The sequence below is a fragment of the Xiphophorus maculatus genome, chromosome 15 (genome assembly GCF_002775205.1).
Source record: "Xiphophorus maculatus strain JP 163 A chromosome 15, X_maculatus-5.0-male, whole genome shotgun sequence".
Classification (NCBI taxonomy): Eukaryota; Metazoa; Chordata; class Actinopteri; order Cyprinodontiformes; family Poeciliidae; genus Xiphophorus; species Xiphophorus maculatus.
Window position 1 is genome coordinate 20,214,526 of NC_036457.1, and position 22,118 is coordinate 20,236,643.

General features: G+C 39.4%; 2 protein-coding genes across 2 annotated transcripts in view; one reads left to right on the forward strand and one right to left on the reverse strand.

Moving 5' to 3' along the window:
* Nucleotides 1-1,355: 1,355 nt before the first annotated feature.
* Nucleotides 1,356-15,042, reverse strand: hnrnpu (heterogeneous nuclear ribonucleoprotein U). The gene is made up of 14 exons (XM_023347573.1): nucleotides 14,447-15,042; nucleotides 12,061-12,175; nucleotides 8,576-8,655; nucleotides 8,328-8,467; nucleotides 7,478-7,577; nucleotides 7,142-7,254; nucleotides 6,515-6,778; nucleotides 6,316-6,435; nucleotides 6,106-6,234; nucleotides 5,168-5,336; nucleotides 4,796-5,089; nucleotides 4,434-4,723; nucleotides 4,208-4,345; nucleotides 1,356-3,465 (listed from the first exon to the last, which is right to left on the reverse strand). Exons 1-14 carry the CDS (start codon nucleotides 14,895-14,897, stop codon nucleotides 3,415-3,417), a joined length of 2,454 nt encoding a protein of 817 aa, XP_023203341.1. The 5' UTR covers nucleotides 14,898-15,042; the 3' UTR covers nucleotides 1,356-3,414.
* Nucleotides 15,043-18,088: 3,046 nt separating this feature from the next.
* The window catches only part of LOC102222219 (kinesin-like protein KIF26B), a 35,554-nt gene continuing 31,524 nt past the window's right edge, over nucleotides 18,089-22,118 (forward strand). Inside the window, exons 1-2 of the mRNA XM_023347278.1 lie at nucleotides 18,089-18,175; nucleotides 18,413-18,781. Of these exons, the coding sequence (XP_023203046.1) occupies nucleotides 18,116-18,175; nucleotides 18,413-18,781 (429 nt within the window). The 5' untranslated portion in view covers nucleotides 18,089-18,115. The remainder of the gene's footprint in view (nucleotides 18,176-18,412; nucleotides 18,782-22,118) is intronic.

Sequence of the window (22,118 nt, forward strand, 5' to 3'; positions counted from 1 at the left end):
TTGTGTGGTTTCAGGAACTGACAGTCTGACAGAACAACTACTTTTCCCCCCCCATTATCCGACCGTGACATTTGCTGCGCTCAGGAGGAGCGTAGCAAAGACCACAGGAGACTTTAATCATCACTAGTAAAATGTGTCGACTGTTGTTTCACACTCTTCATTTTCAGATGACGGATTGAACAGAAATTTGTGACGTACAACTCAGAATGTAGCTTTATTTACATGTCAATGTAAGCTACAATTCTTACATTTTACTAGTCTGCTGTGTTCCTTGGTGGTCGTCATGCTGGTTGTTCTCTAACAAACCTTAAAGGTCTTCATAGAACAAGTGCCTTTATACTGAGTTGAAGAATTAGATCACTTTTAAAGGCAGTTTGTGGCTCAGATTTTTTACTTGAGGTGTCACAGTAACAAATACACACCACACCTTTCAGCTATTTTTTTTTTTTTTGTTGGTTGCCAAAACAAAATTCCAATCAATTTCTTTATACCTGCCAAGACCCCAATCAGATCCAAATATAGTGAAAAGAGGCCAATTGGGTAATAAAACTTAGAAATTAAATCATATTTTCTATAAATATAAATTACAAATGGCACAAAAATATTTTCAAAAAGTGGTTTTTATTTCAATCATGATGGTCCTCATTCCTCATTAAAAATTTTTTTGATATTTGTTTTGTGTTGGAGTATTCAGAAAATTTCTACTTCATTCTCTAAATATTACAACTTTCTTCTCATAATCAAGAAACAAACAGACAAACCAGCAAAAAAAAAAAAAAAAAAAAATCATAGCCTGACTAACATTTTGTCATGGAATTCAAAGTCCAAATAAATACAAGCTGTGCCTTGGGCATGCTGAACTCACAAGGAATTATAAAAACCAATAGCATTGATGGAAAAAAATATGCAGTTTTCAAAAAATTAAATAATCAAGACAAAAATGTTCATAAAAACCGATCTCTTTTGTATGAACATTGGGATTGAACTTGTTAGGATTTATTGGAGAATTGGATGGGAGTGGTGGGAATTTTTCCCAACAGCAATCGAGCATTGAAAGCTTTTGTTAGGTATCAAATTAAACCAAATCAGTTTATTCCTGTGTCTTTTTTCCACAACAAGACAAAAAAACGAGAGAGAAAAAGACGGCAATTTTAAGTCTATAACTCAAAATACAACCATTAAATGTAAAGGAACACATTTCAAAATGTCTCAAAGTGTTGGTTTAGTAGTGAAACATCAGCAATAATAACACTAAAAAAAGTCAGTTTTGTTCAATGTCAAGCCGTTAATTCAAATTTTGCATTCTGCTCCTATGTATATAACCTGCACAAACTCTCCAGGCATTTACACTCAAGTTGGAGGGATGACCTTTAATTACTATTTATTACAGTGTTACCATTCATGCATGACTGAAACAATCAGAGAAAACAAACAGCTGGAAACCACTGGATTAGTGCGGGCTAACTTGACAGCATGTCCAAGCTGAGAGGGGATGAAAAAAAGAAGAGATTCTGGGTGTGAAGACAGTATGAGCTGGTTAGCTATGGAGAGGGGGAGCTGCCCTTATTGCCAGGCCACAGGGTCACCAACATGAACGAGGTTAAGCGTTCGCGAACTGTTGGTGATGCTGTTGAGCCCTTTAGATTTGCTGGTGAACCTGAACTGGAATCAGAAAAACAAAAGAAGAAAAAGGAAAATGCGTGAACTCGCGATTATTTGTGCTTCAGCGCTCGCCGGGTCTCAGAGGACCACTGCAGTAACGGAGCAGCTGACGGAACCGAGAAAAGATCCTGAGAATGAGGTGGAGGCTACGGCGGAGGGTTAGGGCCGTTGTAGATAGAAAAAAAAATAAATAAATAAATAATGGTAAATCTATGGGGGAAAATATGGAGAACTTTCCAAGAACACACACGGAAATTTCAGGGCTTGAAAAGTCAGAAATTTGCCAGGAAAAAAAAAAAAAAAAACCCAAAACATTTCTGTAAAAAAGTAAAAATTTCAGGAAGAACATTCAAATTTTGAGGTGAATCTCAAGTTTTGTAGAAAAAAAAATAAATGTAAGTTCCGGTTTTAAAAGTAAAACATTTTCAACTTTTGGAACAAACATTTCCAAGTTTTCTTTCCTACAAAAAGTCTGAGATCAATCAACATTCCAGAGTTTCAAGTACATTTTCAAACTCTTCATTTTTTTTTTATTTTCTAGAAAGTGTAACTTTTCAATCTCAAATTTCCTAAAAACAAAAAGGAGTAAAATTTGAGTTTTTTTCTAGCAAATTTAGATTTTTTTCTGGAGAATTTCTCAGATCAATCTCCTAATTTCTAAGCTTCTAGCAAATTCTCAAAATCAGAAATTTCCTTGTTTCTTCAAGGAAAATCTTAAGATTTATAATTTTTTTTTAGATTCATCTAAACAATTTGAGTTTTTGGCAGAAATTTATTCTTCTCTCCCATCTATAAAGGCCCCAACAAGCCGTCGTCAGATTCAGTGCACACACACAAAAATATATAATTTAAAAAGAAAAAGGCATAATGGAGTATAAAATGGCTTTGCTTTGTCCTGAAAACAGCTTAGCTGAAATACTTTCTAAAATTTATTTACAGCGAGAGAACGGAAACATGCGACGCCATCTTTTGTTTCTTCAAAGGTCATTTACTCACCTTTGACATAAATGAAAGCCATAAGCCGGGATGAATGTAAAAAAAGCAAACAAGTAGTTTATTGTAGGTCTATGATATTACAAGTTTGATGGTGGGAACAAATAAAGAAAAAAAAAAAAGGTCATTAATCTACCATCATCTGTTAAACTGTTGAACATTAAAGCGCTGACATGAACAGCCTACTGATGGAAGCTGTCCTGCTTTCCTGTTTATGTCAATCGTCACATTTCTTATATGTCTGTAACTACACAGAGAAAATAATATTTACAATTTGTAATAAAAAAGCAAATCAAAGCAATCACAGCACAGATAAAATGCACAACCCTGAAGAACAAATGGAAAAAAGAAGAAAAAAAAAAAGAAAATCAGAAATCGCCCCACTTCTGTTTCCTGATTTTACAAACAATTCTTTTTTAAAAGCATGTCATTTAAAAAGTGGTTGAGGGGAGAATTTTTTTTTTTAAATGTACAACAAGGAAAAAAACCAAAAAGTGTCTGAATGAGACAGAACCCACAATCAAATAGACTTTATAAAGCTCTGATTACGTTTTCTGCTTCCTGCTCTCCTCTGGTGGAATGTTCTGGATCCAGATCAAATTGCCTCGCGCTGTTTTGGAAGTCGGTGGGTTTTCGACCTTTAAAAGTGGGTTTTAGGGGAACAAAGTCAAACAGTAAAAGGGGGAGGGAGAGGAGGGGATGTTCCGTGGCTAGTGGTGGGTTCTCAGTGTCGGCCACCAGTCCATAAGAACAACTGTCTTAGTAATATCCAGGCTGGTACTGCTGGCTCCAAGGTTTCTGGTTCCAGAACTGCAAAACAAAGTTTTAGAGTTAAAACTGGACAAAGTCTAAAGAAAGCTCCTTTCATTTCTGAAAAAATGTTGCATTAAAAACACAAACGTCAATGTATTTAATGTGATAAATTAGCACAGTAATTGTACTTGTGAAGTGGAAGGAAACTATTTATTCCACTACTTTGATATCTCCATATAAAATGCAGAACAATTCACTAAATTAAGCTACATTTTCTCATGAAAAGTTTGATTTGTTTTGTGGTGCCCTGAAGATGCCTGTTTCAAATGGGAATATTATTCAGGAGCAGGATTTGTGTTTGAGACATTATGAATGGAGTTATAGCCATACAATTACTTACAAAAGTAATATAGATGGTTTTTTAATAATAATTTGTCATTACCACAATAGTACCACAAAATATTGCAATAAAATTTGGAGTCCATATTGCCCAGCCCTTTATAGACCCAACGGTTCTGTAGAAAGCAGAGGTTCAACTTTCAAATGTCAGAGCAAAAAGGGAACAGTTGTGATCCAAGTAAAGTCAAAGTTAAACTCTGATCTGTCATATTGAAGTTTGTTTATAAAATGTGACGGAATAAGAAAACCTTTAAGGGAAACAAGTGCTTTATAGTGGGGTTTTTTATAGTGGTTTTTTGTTAAAAGTATCATCCGATCACAGATATCCCAAAATGAAGGCTGATTCATCATTGCACCCTCTAGTGGACACCTCCATGACGTCAAAGCTGGAAACACTGACCCCTTGCTGCCAGCTCTGGTTGAAGGCTTGAGCCTTGTCCATGCCGTTCCTGTTGCCAAAGCCCCCGCTGTTCCTATTGTTGCCATAGTTGCTGTTCTTCTGCCCAAAGTTTCCACGGCCGCCTCCTCTCTGCTGGAACTGGACGGAGAGAGAAAAAGCTAAATGTCAGCACATCTACGGCCGCCTCATGATAACGCCACGGTAACATTGTAAGGAGGACACCTACGTGGGGGGGGGGGGCCCTATTGGCATTGCGGTTCATGTTGCCTCCACCTCTGTTCATCTGACCCCCTCGGCTCATTTGACCTCCTCTGTTCATTTGGCCGCCGCGGTTCATGGGCCCTCCTCGGAGTCCCATGCCGCCCCTCATGGGCCCGCCTCTTGGGGATCCAGCCAGGCTGGGGATGGGGCCGCCGCCCCGGCCGAAGCTGCCGGGCCGGGGGAAGCCGCCCCTGAAGGCTGGTGGAGGTAGAAAGCCGCGAGGAGGACGGTTGAAGCCGCCGCGTGGGCCGGGGCCTGAGGAGAGCAACAAACCGCCGTAAGCTGACTTCTAAAACCAGCAAACATCTCCTTTCCGGCTGATCCTACCTCCTCTGAAGTTGCCTCTGTTCTGGAAGCCTCCACGTCCGCCACCGCCCCTTTGTCCCTGTCCGCTGCGGCCGAACTGATTCTTTCCTCCCCTGCCGCTGCCGCGAGGGCCGCCTCCTCCGCTGCCGCCTCTTTTCGGAGTCGTGCTCCCCTGGTTGGGTTTCTTCTCAGCGGGCAGGGCCGTCTTGCTCTCCTCTTTGTACTGCTCCAGCAGCTTGGCGGCGTCGTCCTTCGGCAGCTCAGCATACGTCACCTCGTTGAAGCTCTCCCCTTCTTCCGGCAGGGCGTAGAACCCTGGAAGGTCAACCAATTGGGATTGGTGAGGAACGGAAGAGCTGCTGTTCAGGTGAAAAGTGAGTGAAGGAGTTTTACCTTTCATTTTGAGCAGCGCATGCTCAGGCACTTCTTTGCCATCGCTCTCCACCTTCTTCTGGACCCTCATCTTGTATTCCTCGTCTGTGGGGAAGACGACCACAGCCTTACGCTGGAAGCCAGCAAACAGACACATCTTCCTCTTCTGGCCTGGTGCGGATAAGTTAGTCTGGAAAAAGGTGAAGAAAAATTTAATTAGCGCCTTTAATTTATGCATGTTTCACCAACTCAAATTTAAGATTTTAATACAATTCTGAATAAAGACTTCTCCACAGAAATGTATGAACTTTGTCCAGCCAACTGGTGATAAATCTGCATTTATCCATTATATACAAAAAGGAAAAGCTAGCTAGAAAGCATTCACTTTCTATCTAGAAACTAGCCAGGAAAACTATAGCTAGAGCATATCCTATAGCTAGGTATAGCTGGCTAGCAAACTATTTTGCTAGTTGGTTTTTTAGATTTTTAGTTAGATAAGTTAGCTAAAAAGCATACCCCTTCTAGTTGCTCTAGATGGAGAGCTAAACTAATCCTAGCTAGAAAGGGTAAAAGTAAATTTTTTGTATTTTCCCCCCCTCTTGGCAAAGCTTTTCAGGCTACTGGTAACTCACTGCTAGTACTTTTATCCTTTTTCTAGCTAGCTAGAAAAAGGATAAAGCTAGCTGGAAGACTCAATAGAAGGTTAACTTGAAATTGTATGCTAGCAGTGAGTAACTGGTAGCCTCAAAAGCCTTGCAAGAAAAAAAAAAAAACTACACAGAATATATGAGGATAAATAGTCCTGCAAAGACAAAATTGAATGACCTGTGATTAATGTATTTAAGGCCAACTTACTTTTTAAATATGAATTTAAGACATTTTAAGCCTTAATTTTGAGTACATAAATTTAAGATATTTTAAGGATAAGGAGGCAGTCCAGCTCTGACCAGTCAACTTACATGATCCAGAATGTAGTTCCTCTTCTTGCGAGCAGCGATCTCGATGAATTTGCCCAGGAACAGTGGAGCTCTTTGGGAAATGGCGCTCAGCTTGGTGATATCCTTGGACTGGCGTTTCAAACTGTTGATCTGCAGTCGAATGAGGCAAACGGTGATTAAAATCTCAAAGTAAAATCTGGAGGCAGAATTTGGCTTTCTGACAGTACTGACCATCATCTTGTCCACAATGGTGTCACTGCTCAGGATGTAGTACTTCCCAGGGTTCTGCTGGACTTGGTTCTTGACCCATGTAGTTTTGCCAGAGCCAGGCAGACCAACCATCACAATGATCTACAAAACAAGATGGCAGTCAGATGCAAACTAACAGCAAAACAGAGTAAATCCTCCCCTGACGGGGTCCTGTACTGACCTCGCAGTCGGCCTTCGTCTGGGGTCCCTTCAGCCCCCTCACTCGCTCGCTGACGGGGATTTGCTGCAGGAAGGTGTAGCCCTCCGGCGTCGGGAAGTACGGCGTCTCCATCTGGCCAAAGTTAAACTCCACAGCGCAGTTGCGACAGATGACATGTGGGAAAAGGGCCTGGCCGTTTAAGCAGTCCTTGCGGACCCTGAAAGCGATGGCTGGTTCTTCACCGTTCTTGGCGAAGGACAAGACCACCTCCTCGCCCTCAAAGTCCTAGAAAGAAATAAAATGGATGTAAGGCCAGCAACATTTTTTTTTCTCCAATTAATTTAAGACATTTTTAGGTCTTAATTTTAGATGAAAAAATATGGACAAGTATGTGCAGAAACGTGTCACACACCACTTGCTGTTCTTTTTGATTCAACTAATGGATACAGGAAGGGTAGAATATTTTTAAAAATCTTTTCCTCATCTTACAGTTGGCTAAAATTATCATTTGGTCAAAGCGCTGGGAGTGGAAATGGGCCACAAAAATTCTGCTTGGTGCATCTCTAGAGAATTATGAAATGATGCATCGACATCATTTTTACATTTCCAACTTATTCCAAACAAACATTCTTGGAAGTGTTGTCTTACAATGAGGCAGCAGATGACATCGTTCTCCTCATACGTTTCCCCAAAGTCTTCAGTCACACAGTTGGTGGTCTTCTTCCCTTTGCAGGAGTATCCATAGGAAAACTCTTCCTCACCTGAACAGTGAAGAAAAAAAAGGTATATTATGGTTGCTTGAAAACCACTAGAGGGCAGTGTTAACACCCACTAAAGGTGTTTCTCCTTGATTTAGCAACAACTGGCAACACTGGACAGAAAGTAAGCAATTAAATGATTATTTTAGCGCCAGCCTTTCGTCCAGTTGTATCACTGTCATTAAAATCTAAACAGAACGTTTCAATCAAGACAATCAGGACTGACCCAGCAGCAGCGTCCCAGTTGACAAGGACCATCCAACCTGCACATCATGGATTTCCAAGTTCTTGCTGGAAATGTGCTTCACTGAAATCTTCTCTGTGAGCTGGAGTCATAAAATCAAAGATTACAAGTTTGTAACACCACACAGCCAAGTGTCTTAAAAGAGCAAAAATAAATAAAAGAAAGAGGGTGCATACACTTTCCTCAAACCACTTTGGAGATAAAAACAACCCAAATGAACCAAAGAAGACAGTTACAAATCACTAATATAAAAACAAAGTTCATCACAGTGAATGAGTTATAATATTCTTCATAGAAGGGACAACATAAACTAAAATATAACAAGGTGTTATATTTTAAAATGTCTCTTTCACACCTTATACACCTGACTGGTCTAAGAAACAAAATAAAACAAACAGTAATTTAATATAAAAAAAATAAAAAATCTCCCAACATCAATTGTTCATTCAATGTAATGAATATTGAATCTTTCTGTTCAAATTAAATGCTTAAACACAATGTATAAATAAAGTTACAAAAGGAATCTCAATAAAATAGAAATTATTTAATAAAAGAAGTAATTTTGCTGAATCTAACCAACTTAAAACCGTTTGGTCTGATTTAACTTCAGACAGAGAAAAAAAGTCCATTAGCTGTATGAAAATATCTGATTTTAATTGAAAATTTAGGCTTTTAATCAAACGTGCAGTTCGAATATTGATCACTTTCAAGGACTTTATACAGAAATAAAGCACGTCCCAAATCGTAATCAAGCTTAAGAATTTCAAGTGTGCGAACCCTAAAAAAGGGAGAAAAAAAAAGAAGAATATTGGTAGTGATGATAGTTATGAACCTTCATCTCAAAGCAAGCTTTGCCAGAGTTCACCCCATAGGTTCCCTTTCCTCCAGACCACAGATAAGCAAAGCTCTCCATGATGAGCGATGAAGCGCTGTAGCGGTCTCGGGACACCTTAAAGTGCAGGTCACAGTTATCTGGAACAGACAAAAAGAAATCAAACCCCATTTATAAATGTTTTAGTCGATACATACAGCATCTACATGCTGAATCAGAATTGGTGAGATAAAGAAGAGAAAACCTACAGGTGTCCAAGCAGACTTTGGTCTCATCACACTCTTCGTCTTCTTCCTCCAGCGGTGGTACGGGAGACTTAAAAGAGGCGCTGGAAAAATAAGACGGCAGCAAGTCAATTAGAAGACTGGAACTTGAGCGCAGCTGCAATGAATTTTCATGATGCAGTCGGGACCGCTTGCTGAGAGATAGTGGGAACAGAAAGTGGGAAGCCAGACGAGAGAGGGCCAAGAAAAGGACATGAACTGGAAAATGAGCCTTTAACCTTTTCTGACAGTGGGCCTGTGTTGTAGACCTGGGCAGGTAACTTACCTTGGAGCATCCAGCGAATTCTAAAAAAAAATAAATGTGGAGAATACACAAAGAAAAAGCACTGCAGCTGGTCTTATTGAGCAAGGCTGATAGATAAAACTATTGTTAGCCATCTTGCTTTCAGTTGAGTGCGTTTGTGTCCTTTGGACTGCTGTGGAGACGGCCACAACTCCAGATGTCTAACAGAGGCATGCTTGGTTTTAGTGCAGGGAGTGTATTTAAACACTGATTGCAACTCCTGGACCCATTTAGACAGATTGAGAATGGTTTTAGCTGAAGAAGATAACCAGGGAACTTGTATACAGATGCAACCACGTGTGTTGGTACCACTGGTAAAGATGTAAAAAGGGTTTAAAGTAACAAACACTAATTTTAGAAAAGTCCCAACTTTAACTTGAGTAAATTTATACAGCGAGAGGAAGAAAGAAAAAAGGATTGATATGTGGCAAAGCTGTTAGTTCTCGCTGCTTTGTAGCTGTGAGCCTGTTTTAAAGTTGAAGTATTATACATTTTCTAGGTACATGGTGCATTTTAATGCACTAAGTACCTATGTTACCTTCAGTTGGTATAATTTTTTTTTATAAATATCAAATACCACTTGTTGCCTAATTTAACTCATTGAAATTGGGCCCCTGTCTCTTTAAGAAAGTCCTGCCCTTTCTGAGACTCCCCCCTCAGAAAATCATCGCAACATGGCTCCTCTATTGTTGTGATGAATTGATTATTGAAATACTAGCCACCTAATTTAGTAATTAATTTGTCATTAACTGGAGTATACAGACTCAAAAGAAGCCAAAAATAATTCAAGTCCATAAATTTGTTTTACCCAGAACTCAAGTGGCGGTTTTAGTTTTACCTGGTTCAAATTGAGTAAAATATAAAAATCTATGGAGCACCTTTTTTTTTTTGGACAATTGATCTGTTAATCTAATACATAAAACTGATCAGTCCTACAGTGTATTAATGTTCAGTCAAGCAGAAAGGACTGAGCTTCTCATGTTAAGATTTTTTTTTAGCTGCACATGCATCTTTTGCAGCAAATAATCAAACGTTCACTGAAGAGATGAATGTTTATTTTATTTAGAGAATAAAAAGCCTAAAATGCATTTCAGGCAATGTTTTTTTTTGCTCAATTCAAAAGGTAATTGGTTTATTTGCGTATTTTAATTCCTCTCATATCGTATAAAAAAAGCTCAAGTGGCTAATGAAAAATCTGTGGTATGCTAATTATTTTAATCCAACTAATCTTCAGAATAATCTTCAACTAAAATAACTAGTTATCTTTCTAGGATATCAATAATTAACAGAAATGTGAATATTTTAAGAAAAAAAATTCCCAGCATGCAACTACCATGATTAAATTTGTTCAAATTATAGATACAGTGCATCATAAGCCTGGCGGGTCACCAGGCTTTACTTGCTCCCCCACCAGGCTTAGCATTGTTTATTTCTTATAGGGTTTTTTTTTAAATACACCAGTAACAGCAAAGCCTGGTTAAATAGTCTCTTGGTGAAACAAATGGAAGCATAATGAGAACATAGTCAGTACTATGTTTATTCACTGTCTACATGCCAACAACTTGAGCTGATAAAGTGACTAGTCAGATAAACAAACAATTTTGGACACTGTAATTAGGGCAAAACAAAAAACCAAATGCAGAAATTATTTTTTAAAATTTGTTTATGTTTGCCTTTAAGATTTTATAATTGCCATTTAAGAATGCCTTTGTAACATATTTTCAAATTTTCTGCCAACTTTAAAAATTTAGCTCAAAGACGCGGTAGGCCACTTGGTGGACCACTCTAGCAAGTTTTCAGATGGAAACCCAGAAATCATATACTTTTCAAAAATAAAAAAATGATGCCACTGCAAGTAAAAGTTGAAATAATTAAAAAAATTGTTTACACCTTTACCAGGAGTACCAACAAAATGGCTCAAGTCAGTAGTAGGAATAGTGTGAGCAATTCAATCTGTGTTGCTGTTTCTACATTTCTTCATAAGAGTAAAAAAAAAAAAAAAAAAAAATCAGATTCACCCACAAACAGATTTGAATTGCTAACATGTGCTGGGGGAGAAAGTGGAGGCGTCTATATTTGCATTTTCAACACAATGACTTAGATCTCCACAACTGTGTTTGAGGGTTATGACCATATTGCAAAAAAACCCCACAACAACAAAAAATAGCAAGCTAGCTGTAAGACTTTACAGCAGAAGTTGTTGCAGAAATTTAGTCCCGCCCCCTAAGATCTCACATCCAATAACAAAAAAGAAAAAGAAAAAAGTCTCCAAATGTATATTCACTTTTGCCCGTTGATCCTTCCGTGTACTGCAGCAGCGCAATGAAAACAAAACAATAATAAAATAAAATACACTGACCAGAAAGAGTAGGTACATGTACACACACACACCCTTACATTCAGGCCATGCGTGATGTCACCTATGGGGGAGGAGGGGTAAAGAAGCCACGCCCATTCACACAGGCAGCCGCACCATGAGGACTGACGACAGGATATGATACAGAAATAGCATTTGAACATCATACAGTCAGTGAAATCAAAACAAAATTAGACTACTGCGAGGAAAAAACGATGGACGACCAATAGCGAGCTCCTCCGTGGGAATTGACCTACACCCTTGAGAGCTAGCCCTGTAGCTGTGGATCCCTCATCCCCTCGCCTCTCAGCTAAACCCTGACTTATTTAAAAATTTGACTAAATAAAGGTATGCATCTGAAACTTTCACTGGGATCTATGACAGCAATGTCCTATTACCTTGAGGACACAACGGGCTTTCTAAAAAAATAAAAACAATAAGTGGCATGAGGAACAGATGTGGAAATTCATAGAAGTCATATAGATGCACTTCTGCTACAGAACTGCAGCCACCGCACCTTCCCCCCCCACCCCCCAAAAAAAGACAAGACACACTTGTGAGGTGGGCACTGGAAGACAGTAAATGGTAAGGCTCTTTACAGCTTAAGTCGGGGGATGACCCTCAAAATACATGTGTGGAAAAAGTTGTGTAGTTATACTTTTCAATAAAGAAAAAACAACAACAACAAATAGAGGATTCTGACCTCTTGCTAGAGAAGTGCATTGGCACTTAAAGCCAATACAAGTCAACAAAGCTATGCATGGCGCTTCAGGGATGCCGAAGGCCATATTCGCTCTGTCCCGTCCTTACCAGCTGTATTTGTTCTCTTCAATAAACTCAAAGTAGCCCCTTCCATGTTCCTCCCGGCGTCTCTTAACACCCTTCTTATTCTTCTGATCAGCATTCGTGTCTTTGTCCGCATCCCCTTTGAAAATAGAACAAAGATATAGAATGAGGTGCTCCTTTTTTTCTCTTTTTTTTGAGACAGAGAGAGAGAGGTCGGACTGGCAGTGGGGGTTTTGAGCCCACGAAGCCCGTTCATTAGTTACACTTGTGTCCATCGTAAATCAGCATTGCTTTAAGAAGAGGCGATGCCTCGTGGGTTACACTTAAAAACAGCACAATATGTCATGAGTTGGTAACAGTTCTTAAGACCAGGTAGTATTTAGAACATAAACTGGTCCAAAATGGACAATAAAGAGAGGTGTTTACTGGGGCTGGAAAGTAAAAAAAATAAATCTAAATTAAGGAATAACCCTGAGATACAGGGGGGTGGTAAAAATACAAAATCTGTTCTACATTTTAAGAGGGTCTACAGTTATCAGGGATCAATGCATCATGCAAGAAAACCTACCTAGATCTGGATTAACTTTACCTCCCTTGCGTTTTAAAACTAACTGACTCTCGTGATCCGGTTTTCTGCACGCCTGAGACCAAACGCGGAAACCAGACGGTTCGATGTCGCTTCGTTCTCGAAGCACAGCTTCAGGTTAGCCACTTCACAAATTCCCAGCCCGGTTTGATTCAAAGCCGAGTGCGAGGTTGGTTAGAAGGTTGCAAACTTCTGGGAGTAAAGGTTGGGTCAGTCTGTGACGAAAAGTATGTGATGAACACACACACACGCCACAAAAGTGGAAGCAAATAAAACAAAATGCTTTTGTTATGAATGAAAATCAACACGTGCACAGACTAGGAAGCTGCTCAAAAGTGAAAAACCAGCTAATGATTTTTTATTTTTGTGTTGTCCAATGTAAGGGCTGCTGGGTCCAGAATATTCCGGCAACTCTTTATAAAAAAAAAAAAATAGAAAGAAAAAAAAGACTGACAATAAAACCGAAAGTTTCTGTGTTATTTTTTTTTTAAACAAACTTAGACTGAAATTGGCTTTTAATTCACTAAAGTTTTTGACATCTGGACAAACTAATCAGTTCAATTCTATAATATTCAAAAAGATCAGTACTACCATCATTCCACAAATAGATCAGTAAAACCATTCAACGATTCGGTTTTGATTTAGTTTAAAATCCAAGATAAAAAGTGTAAATTTCCTTTGTTTTTTCTTTTACTCAAATGAATTTATTGGTATCAGTAGGTTTTCCAAAAGATGTGTGGTCAATAAAGGGAGTCCTCCAATTATTAAGCAGAATAAAAAGTATTTTCCAATACTTTGATAAATTGTTTACCTTTTAGAAAACTGAAAAAAAGTATGGAAACCGACTTAAATTTTCAATACTGCCTGAGTGGCACCACACTTTTACATAACTTCTACATTAACTTTATAACTTTGTAAAGTATGCAGATACTCGGAAATAATTTTGTTTTAGCTCTGATGTTTAATTCCTGATATCCAAACCTTGAAAAATCACGGCGCCCCTTACATCAGATGAAGACTGATAAGCTTTCATCCATTTAAACAAGTAGTGGTTGTCCGGTCATATACATCTGCATTTTTACACATGCACACCTTTTTAAGTATGCCACTTCAAAAGCAGTACACTCGTAATTATCCAACATAAAAGTAAAAATTGTGTGGAGAAAAAAAAACAGTAATGCGAGATGAATCTGGGCAGTATGAGAAAAGGAGGTAAAGTCTGACCCTCGCTTCATAAGAGCAGAAGCTGGCAACCCAGCAGAAATAGGAAAGTCTATTTCACAAACAACGTAAAATAAGTTAGAAGTCTACATTTAGCCAATTCACATTAATTTTAACCAAAAGCTCTCGTTTATTGCTAAACGTCATGGCTGGGAATCTCTGAAATGGCTAACATTAGCTTACCGCCAGACACAAAGAGAATGACGCTCACTAGCATGCTAACCCTTACCGAAAATGAAACAAAAAGTAGTAAACAGTTACTAATTTCTCGGTAGTCATTGAATGTCTAAACGTTGATAAAATATTTTAGACAACACAACCAAAAAAGAAAAAAAAACGCAATTTATGCTTTGGGAACGTCAGTCACGTCGAGATACTACGCGCCATAAAATAAGCTAACCGAGGATGCTAGCTTGCTAAGTGTTAGCGTCGACCGCGGCCTAGCGGGGCTCACGCTGTGACTCAACATGGACGCTGAGCGCTGAACGCTTTCAAATCTAACCGGCCCCATCCCTTCATCGAGAAAAACAAAAAAAAAAAACCCGGCATCCAGCCACGGCCCATACAACCAGGCATTTTCCTGAGCAACTCTCTGTGACTCACCCTCTGCAGCGTTGTCTCCGGGCTCACCATCTTCAATTTTTTCCATGTCGTCCACATCCGCCTTGAGCATGGGATCCATTTCATCGTCCTCATCCCCGTCCCCTCCGTCTTCTCCCTCACCCATTTCTTCGTCCTCGGCGACGCCGTTGCCGTCGTCCTCATTCTCTGCTTCTTCCTCGTTGGCTTCCATGCTCTCCTCTACTGGGCCTTCGCCTTCGCCTTCTCCTTCCTCTTCTTCTCCCATTCCCTCTTGGTCAACAGACTGGTCGAACCCATCATCTACCGAGTCTTCCTGAGCCGCCGAGGTGTCCCCGGCGAGGGCCTCTTCGTCCAGCGCGGCCTGCAGGCGATCCATCAGCTCGGCCTTCAGCCCCTTGTCCGAGAGATTTCGTTTTTTCAGCTCGTCCTTCAGCTCGTTAACTTTGAGCTTCTTCACGTTAATGGTGCTCATTTTTATTGGGAAATGACAAAAGGTTAAAATTCGGTAATTAATAAATAATATGTCGTCCTTAGTTAAGAAATGTAGCTCGAAGCCACGCCAAATGTCACCGGCTGTACAACCAATATCTCAACGGCAGAGAGCTGTGCCGAGGCTGCGCCAGAATGAGGAGGAGGGAGGCGAAGACTACCGTAACTACACAGAGAGCAGCGCAGCTTGATATACTACTATCTGTCGCTTTCTTTATAAGAGATCAACCCTTTCGCAAATAGATTGATGTGGAAAAAGCGGGTCAACGCATGGTCCATACACAGATAAATGATTGTTTTAAAAACATCAAATTAATAAACGGTGATTTTATTTTACGAGAAGGGAGATATTGCGCCTTCTGTCACATCGTAAGCACAAAACACAAACACTATATTACGGTATGTGTAAATGGGGATATTTTCTGAAAACAAAGGAGCGTTTAGACAAATCAAGTACGCGTTTTTTTTTTGAAAATCGCAAGAAAAATAGTATTACCACAAGAACAACAACAAACTAATACATTTAAAAACTACTTAAACTACTACGTCATACTATCATTCTATAGACAATCTATAAGTCTCTAGAGAATAAACAAAAAAAGTTGACAGTTGCCACACCAAAGGCAACTTAGAAAAAAAAGTATTATTTTGTTCCTGTTTATTTAATAAGCATTACAGTCAAGTTTTGAGGTAAGCCCCAATATTCTATGGAGAGAAAATAGTCTCAAAATACCTGTGAGGGATTAATACTGGATTTGTAATCCGTGTAAGCCGCTTTGTGTGTAACTTTGGATAGTTATATCTGTGAAATATAATTTGTAAGCCGTTAAAAAAACTGTACGTAACTCCGGGTATTTGTAAATATGTGGTCAAATGCACACAAGCTATTAAATTGCGAATACAAAATAAACGTACACACATATCCACAATTGCAATTTCTACAAACATTACATTTCTACACACACATTTTTTAAACTTCAGCCTCACAAATCCGATAATTATGAATTCAAACCTACACCTACAAATCGTTAAATACGTACAGACAAAACTAAACTTATGCACAGATCAATTTACAATCTGTGCATAAGATTTGTAAATTTTGCACAGATTGTAAATTTGTGTAAATTTCCTTCCAGCGTAAGGAAACTTACGCTTCCAGGAAACGTAAGTGATGCGTTTAAATGCTGGTGGAAAGCTGGGTCACCTGAGTTTTATTCGGAGTCCACCGGTTTTATCCTCTGAGCGTTTGTCGCTGTACTTGTGCCGAAGTGGCAAAGACGTTGTTTCTGTGGAAAACGGAATACCTCACCACTCCTTTTCAACACTCCGAAATTTTTTATGGACATGTAGTGCGTTTTTGAGTCGTACAGATGTGATTACATGGTTTTAAAAACGACCACTAGGTGGCGGAATGGTTCGTTGGCTGGGCAAACAGGCAGTCAAACTAAGAGGCAAGAAGGAGCGTCCCGGTGGACTTGTCTCAGAAATAAGTAGAAGTTAAACCTGCACGCTTTACTCTCCGATTATAAGTAATTTTAAATAATTTCATATTACGTTTTATATGTCTGGTAAATGCCTCCATCCTCATATTTTTTCTGTTAGCGGGAGCTAATGTCTATGTGATCTATGCTACTTTAGCCATTTGTAGCTGACTCCTCCTTGGATTCTTAATGTCACACTTCAGCACAGTATCTTTAATCCATTAAAATTATCAGTAAAATTAAATAATGGGCTAAATAATTAATTTAGCCCATTAAAATGATCGCCACAGTGTGGTTGTTACGATACCTGTTCTGTCCAACAGGTTCCAGTCAAATTCCTCAGTCACGTTGCTGATTGATTATATTTGTGCAATATGTGAAATATTCTGATATGCCATTTACTTTGTTACATTCACCTAGTGAATTTAATTAAGTGAAATAAATTCCCTTTCAATTCTAATTTACTGAATTTGTAACATCTGACTTTGACGTCTACACAGGACAGAGCGGCTGACTGATGGATTGAGGTCTGGCGTTATTTTACTTACTGGAGGATCAGGACCTTTCAGATCTGAGCTCCCCTCTGATCCGATGGAGCTGCTGTGGGAACACACTGACCCTCTACAACAGGGCTCCTCAAATCCAGGCATCGATGTCTGGTGTCCTGCAACATTTAGCTGTGCTCCTGGTCCAACACACCTGAATCAAATGGCTGCTTAGGACAGTCAAGTTCTCCGGAGTCCTGCTAATGACGTCATTAGCAGGTGCGTTAAAGCAGAGACGCTTAAAAGTCGGAGGACAGCAACCTTCCTGAACTGGAGTTGCACAAACTTTCAGTCAATTGCAATCACATTTACTTGCATACAGTGTAGTGTGTGGAAACATTACTTGTGGCGAGGTAGATACTGAGTTCGCATAGAGTCTTTACTTTAAAACTACTTTTAGGACCATTTGCTGAAAGTCAATCAGAAACATATACCTGTAGTGTGACCATTGATATATGGCAGGAAAAAGTTGGTCACATATTAACAGAGGCATCATTCGGTTTATACTATAGAAAGAACATGACAAAGTGTTTCCTGAATTAATTTTAATGTGCACCTCACTGCACACAAAGGGCAGATGGAATATTTAAGATGGCCCCTAATCTGTTGAATCTTTAACAAAATAGGCTCAAAGATTTACGTGGGTGGCTGCACAGCTACCTAAAGTGAACAGTTACATGCAAAAGCTCCTTTTAATCGACTTGGAGAGAGTGAATAAAAGCGCACGCCGCACTGCTTAGATTTTTATTAGTAAAAAAAAACAAAACAAAAAACAAAAAATAGTCTAAAAATAGCTACCTGTGTCTGCATCATGTTTTCTGCTGCTTGTTGTTTTTAACGCCGCATGTATTCTCCAGTGTTTGTCTATGGTGTTTGCTCTTTACCGCCCCCACGAGGCCTTCACCTGAACAGCAAGGTGAACGGGAAAAGCGCACCTCTCCTCTCTCGCGCTCACTCCGTTTCCACCGCGCTGCCGTCATCACGCGCTAAACCTTCTTCATTTGGCGTCTCCAACCGGTCGACTTTGGCAAAGTTTTTACCCCCCCCCCCCAAAAAAAAAAAAAAAAAACTAACATGAGTCAGCAACGTTTGTTTTTGACGTTCGGAGGTTTGTCCGGGTTAATTAAAAATGCGGCCCGCCTTTGTTGGAGAATCTTTTTAAATATTTACAAGTTATGTCCTCTGTGACTGGAAGAGGGGAGAAATTTCCTGCCGCCATCCGAGGAGCGCACTGGGTAAATGTGATTTATTTATGGTTGGGAAACATTACAAAACCTGAAGCTGCGAGGTTGATGAATTTCTTTCTTTCTTTTTAGTTTTTCCTTTTTTTTTTTTTTTTTTTAAAGATAAGGTTGCACTTGGAGGGAGAAACCATTAGGGTGTGGTTACAGTAGCCCACGTCGATTGATATCTAATTTGCCTCTCTGCCAAAGCCCACATTCATCCTCTTTACGGCGATTTATTTCTCACAGGACCCAGCAGTGCAGCATCACTGCGACTCCGGCGGCTTTTCTTCGTTCGGCAGCCGGACACGGTGCCAACCGGAGGAGCGCCCCACTCCCGAGGGCTCCGGGGGGCCCACCAGGGGCGACCCGCACGGGAATATGTGCCAGAGAGCGGGCGAGGTCCCGTCCTACAAGTCCCTGCCAGGGTCGCTCGGGGAGCGGATAAGGATGTCGTTCGGAAGCGGGACGGTGTGGAGGGGCTCTGCCTTGGCGCTGCATCCCGGCTCTGGGAGGTCCGAGAGGAAAGTTGCCTCCTGCGACAAGTGCTCCGCGGCTCTTGTTGCTCTGAAGAAGCAGGCTCTGAGTCTGGCCGTCCACCATCACTTCTCGTCCAAGGTCAGTGACTGAGGCTGCAGTGGATTATGCCGTCAGACTACAAAAAAAATATAAATATGACGAATAATTGTAATAGTTTTAAAGGACATCAGTCACCGATAGGTCCTCTTTTACTCACATAATGGCCATTTAATAATGAAATGAATCCCTGTCGCTAACAGAATGCATTTAGTCAGCATGTTGCCATCACATGAGAAAATCTATATATCAAAAAATATATATCAGATATAGCTTATCGTTTTTATGCATCTATATAAAGTTGGCGCTTTAAAAGTCGGTCCCACTTCCAATCAGTCTAAATAAGCAAAAATTTATTGATTCACAGGCTTGTGATATAGTTATACCTGCACTTTAAAAATGAGTTTAAAATCATCAATTTTCTTCCAATAATTTTGTTTTGTATATACAGTGTTCAGTAATGGTTGATTCTAAAAACATTTAATTTGGATTAAGGTCTCTTCATATGTGATTCAGTTTTAATGCTTACGCCTTAGTTGCGGTTGTCAGGTAAAATGTTGAAATGAAAAAGATTAGTGGTATTTTGGTCATGTTTCATGGTTTAATCATAAGCCGATGCAGGTTTCTTTGTTTATTTGGAAAAGAAAGGAGTGAAGTCATCTTCAGAATTTGTCTTAAAGGAAATTGCTTTAAAAAGCGGCAGGAATTGATTTACTTGATGGTACACCTTAAAGGTTTCTATTTGGGAAATATTGATTAAATTCTGCTCAAAAAAGACGATTCCACCAGTTTTATTGGCTAAATCCAAACTGTGTTATCAAACGACAAACAGTCGCACCTATAACGCCGCCAGTATAATGTAAATATTTGATGGCTTTCTTTGTCTTCATCTGTGGTTCATTGAAATGAAATGCATAACTTGAAAATGAAAAGCAATATTCACTTCTGATACGATTAACTTTTCAACAAAAACTGAATAACCAATTCATTTTAAGAAAACTGAAAGCAATTCTTTGGTTGCAGAAGTGAGATAAAGTGAGAAGTGCTGACCCTCTATACACGCTTTCTGTCACTCATTCGAAGGCTGTTAAGTTGCGTTTTAAAGCTCATGTGGCCACATGAGTCTCACCGTCTCGTCGCCTCTTAGAGGAATGCACCTCTGTGCGTTCGGCTCGGTCACCATCCATCACTCAGACCCTAACTCACCAAGTAAACCCTCGACATTCCTGCGTGAGTGCTTTCAGATGGACATGAATATTTCATGGCGACATCTCTGTGTCATCTTCGGCCTGCCCCCCCTCACCCCACCCCTGCTGAGGAAAGGCTATTTATTTTTGTCCTCCTAAGTGGGATGGTGGTCCTGATGTTTTGGGGAGAGAGGGAGGGAGCGTGCGGCCATTGACATGTTGGGTAGAAACCCGATAAGCCTGTTAGCTCCTTCCAGGCTTATTGATCTAGTCTGTGACTTCTCAAAAGCATCACAGCTCTATGATATCATCTTTTTTTTTTTTTTTAATGGGCTGGCAAAGATGGGAAGCACAGTCACTGGAGTGGTTTAGCTTTTCATCTTGGCATATTATTGTTCTAAATATCTGTAATCGGTTCTCTTTCTTACAGCTATCAGGTTTTGCCACTTGGTAGATTCCATTGAAATCACAGAGTTAATGTTGAATAGAGGCACATGTTGCTCTGGGAAAGACCAAATTTAATGGTTCAAATGTGTTTTTGTTAGTGGTGGGATTCAATTAAAGTTTTTCATCAAGTTAATTGCAGGGTTTGTTATTAATTTATCAAAATGAATCACATTTTCAGTTAACCCCCCCCCCCCCCATATAGAATAAATAGACATGAGCGCAACAAGAAAAATGTTTATTGTTTTTAATCTTTTATTCAGATTATTTAGCCATCAGAATGGTGTAAAGTGCTGTTTTATATTTAGCTTTCAAGTGTTCCATGAACACTTAAAAGTTAACATGGAAGTTAACTTTCACCTGAAATTCATGGCATCTCGTTCTGTCTGATTATTTCAACTAAAAATCTAAGAACTTGGAGTGTATCAGAGTTCCATACTGTGCTACTCCAACGCGTTACTCACATCAGGATACTGGATGCTTGAAACTGAAGCTGAAATTCATGGCATCTTGATCTGTGTGATTATTTAAACTAAAAATCTAAAAACTTGGAGTCACTCAAAGAGCCTTGATATTCAAACGGACTTTTGACCATGAAAAAAAAAAAAGAAATTCAACAATAATGTCACGGAAATTGAAGTGTAACAACACCTTCAATTTCACACAGTTGATTTAAGTATAAGGGAACCATTCAGAGCAGTGCTCTGTGAAATAGTCAAAGCTTGGGAGATTTCTTTAGAAGCTAACCTTGCTTTAAACGTCTCCACAACTTTCTCTCTGTTTACTACCTAAGTGTCTTCTGAAAACAATATGGCTTCTCTGGATTTTCTTTAGGGCTATCAACACAAAGTTGGTTAAATACAAATGCACACCACAGTTCTCATATTTTTACCAGTTTAAAAGAGCAATCATGTATCATTTTTATTCCACGTCACTATTATGATATAAAACACTAGAGAAACTCACAGAAGTTTGCAGTTGTGAGGTGAAAAGAAGTAAAAAAAAAGCCTTTGTCAGGATAAAAAGTGAAATGATTGTTGAGTTTGTGGTTGTTAGATTTGACAGGTGTTGCATAAACTCACATCTCAGTTGTCAGCAGCACTTTTTTGTTTGACACTGAGTTGATGAGTCGCACTGTTTTATGGCTGTCTGTACTCAGGGAGGAGAGGGGGTTCCAAAACACGTTTGGTTTCCATGTCTCAGCGCCGACAGGCATACAGCTGGTCATAGAAAATGTAATACTGAGTGACTGCTCGTCTCACTCAGAGACACAGATATAGACACCTTGTTTACCTGTTTATCTCTGCAGTATTTCAGATCACCTTAACTATAATCAATGCTGATTCGGTCACTTTTTTCATGATGCCATAAAGTCGTCTAGGGTGTGGTGTAGCAACAAATACCTACTACTCCTTTTTGATGCGTTGGTTTCATGCTTCCTTTGCTAAAGGTGGTCAAACTTTTCTCACTGCATCTTATTTATGTTGTTTTCCTGACAGATATAAAAAAAAGCTGGTAAAGTGGTTTATTTATTAGACTGTTGTGCTTGTTTTGTTTTTATTATACAGTCTGTAAAAATGATTACCCACCATTATGCTCTATGTGAGAAGGCAAAAACATAACATGGAATTTTTTGTTTATTTTTGCTCATTTTTTATGTTAGAGAACTATTAAAAGACAAACTGTGCATCTAAAGACTGAATATGTGTAAAAAAAACCATGGACTAAATAATCATAGGGAATCTAAG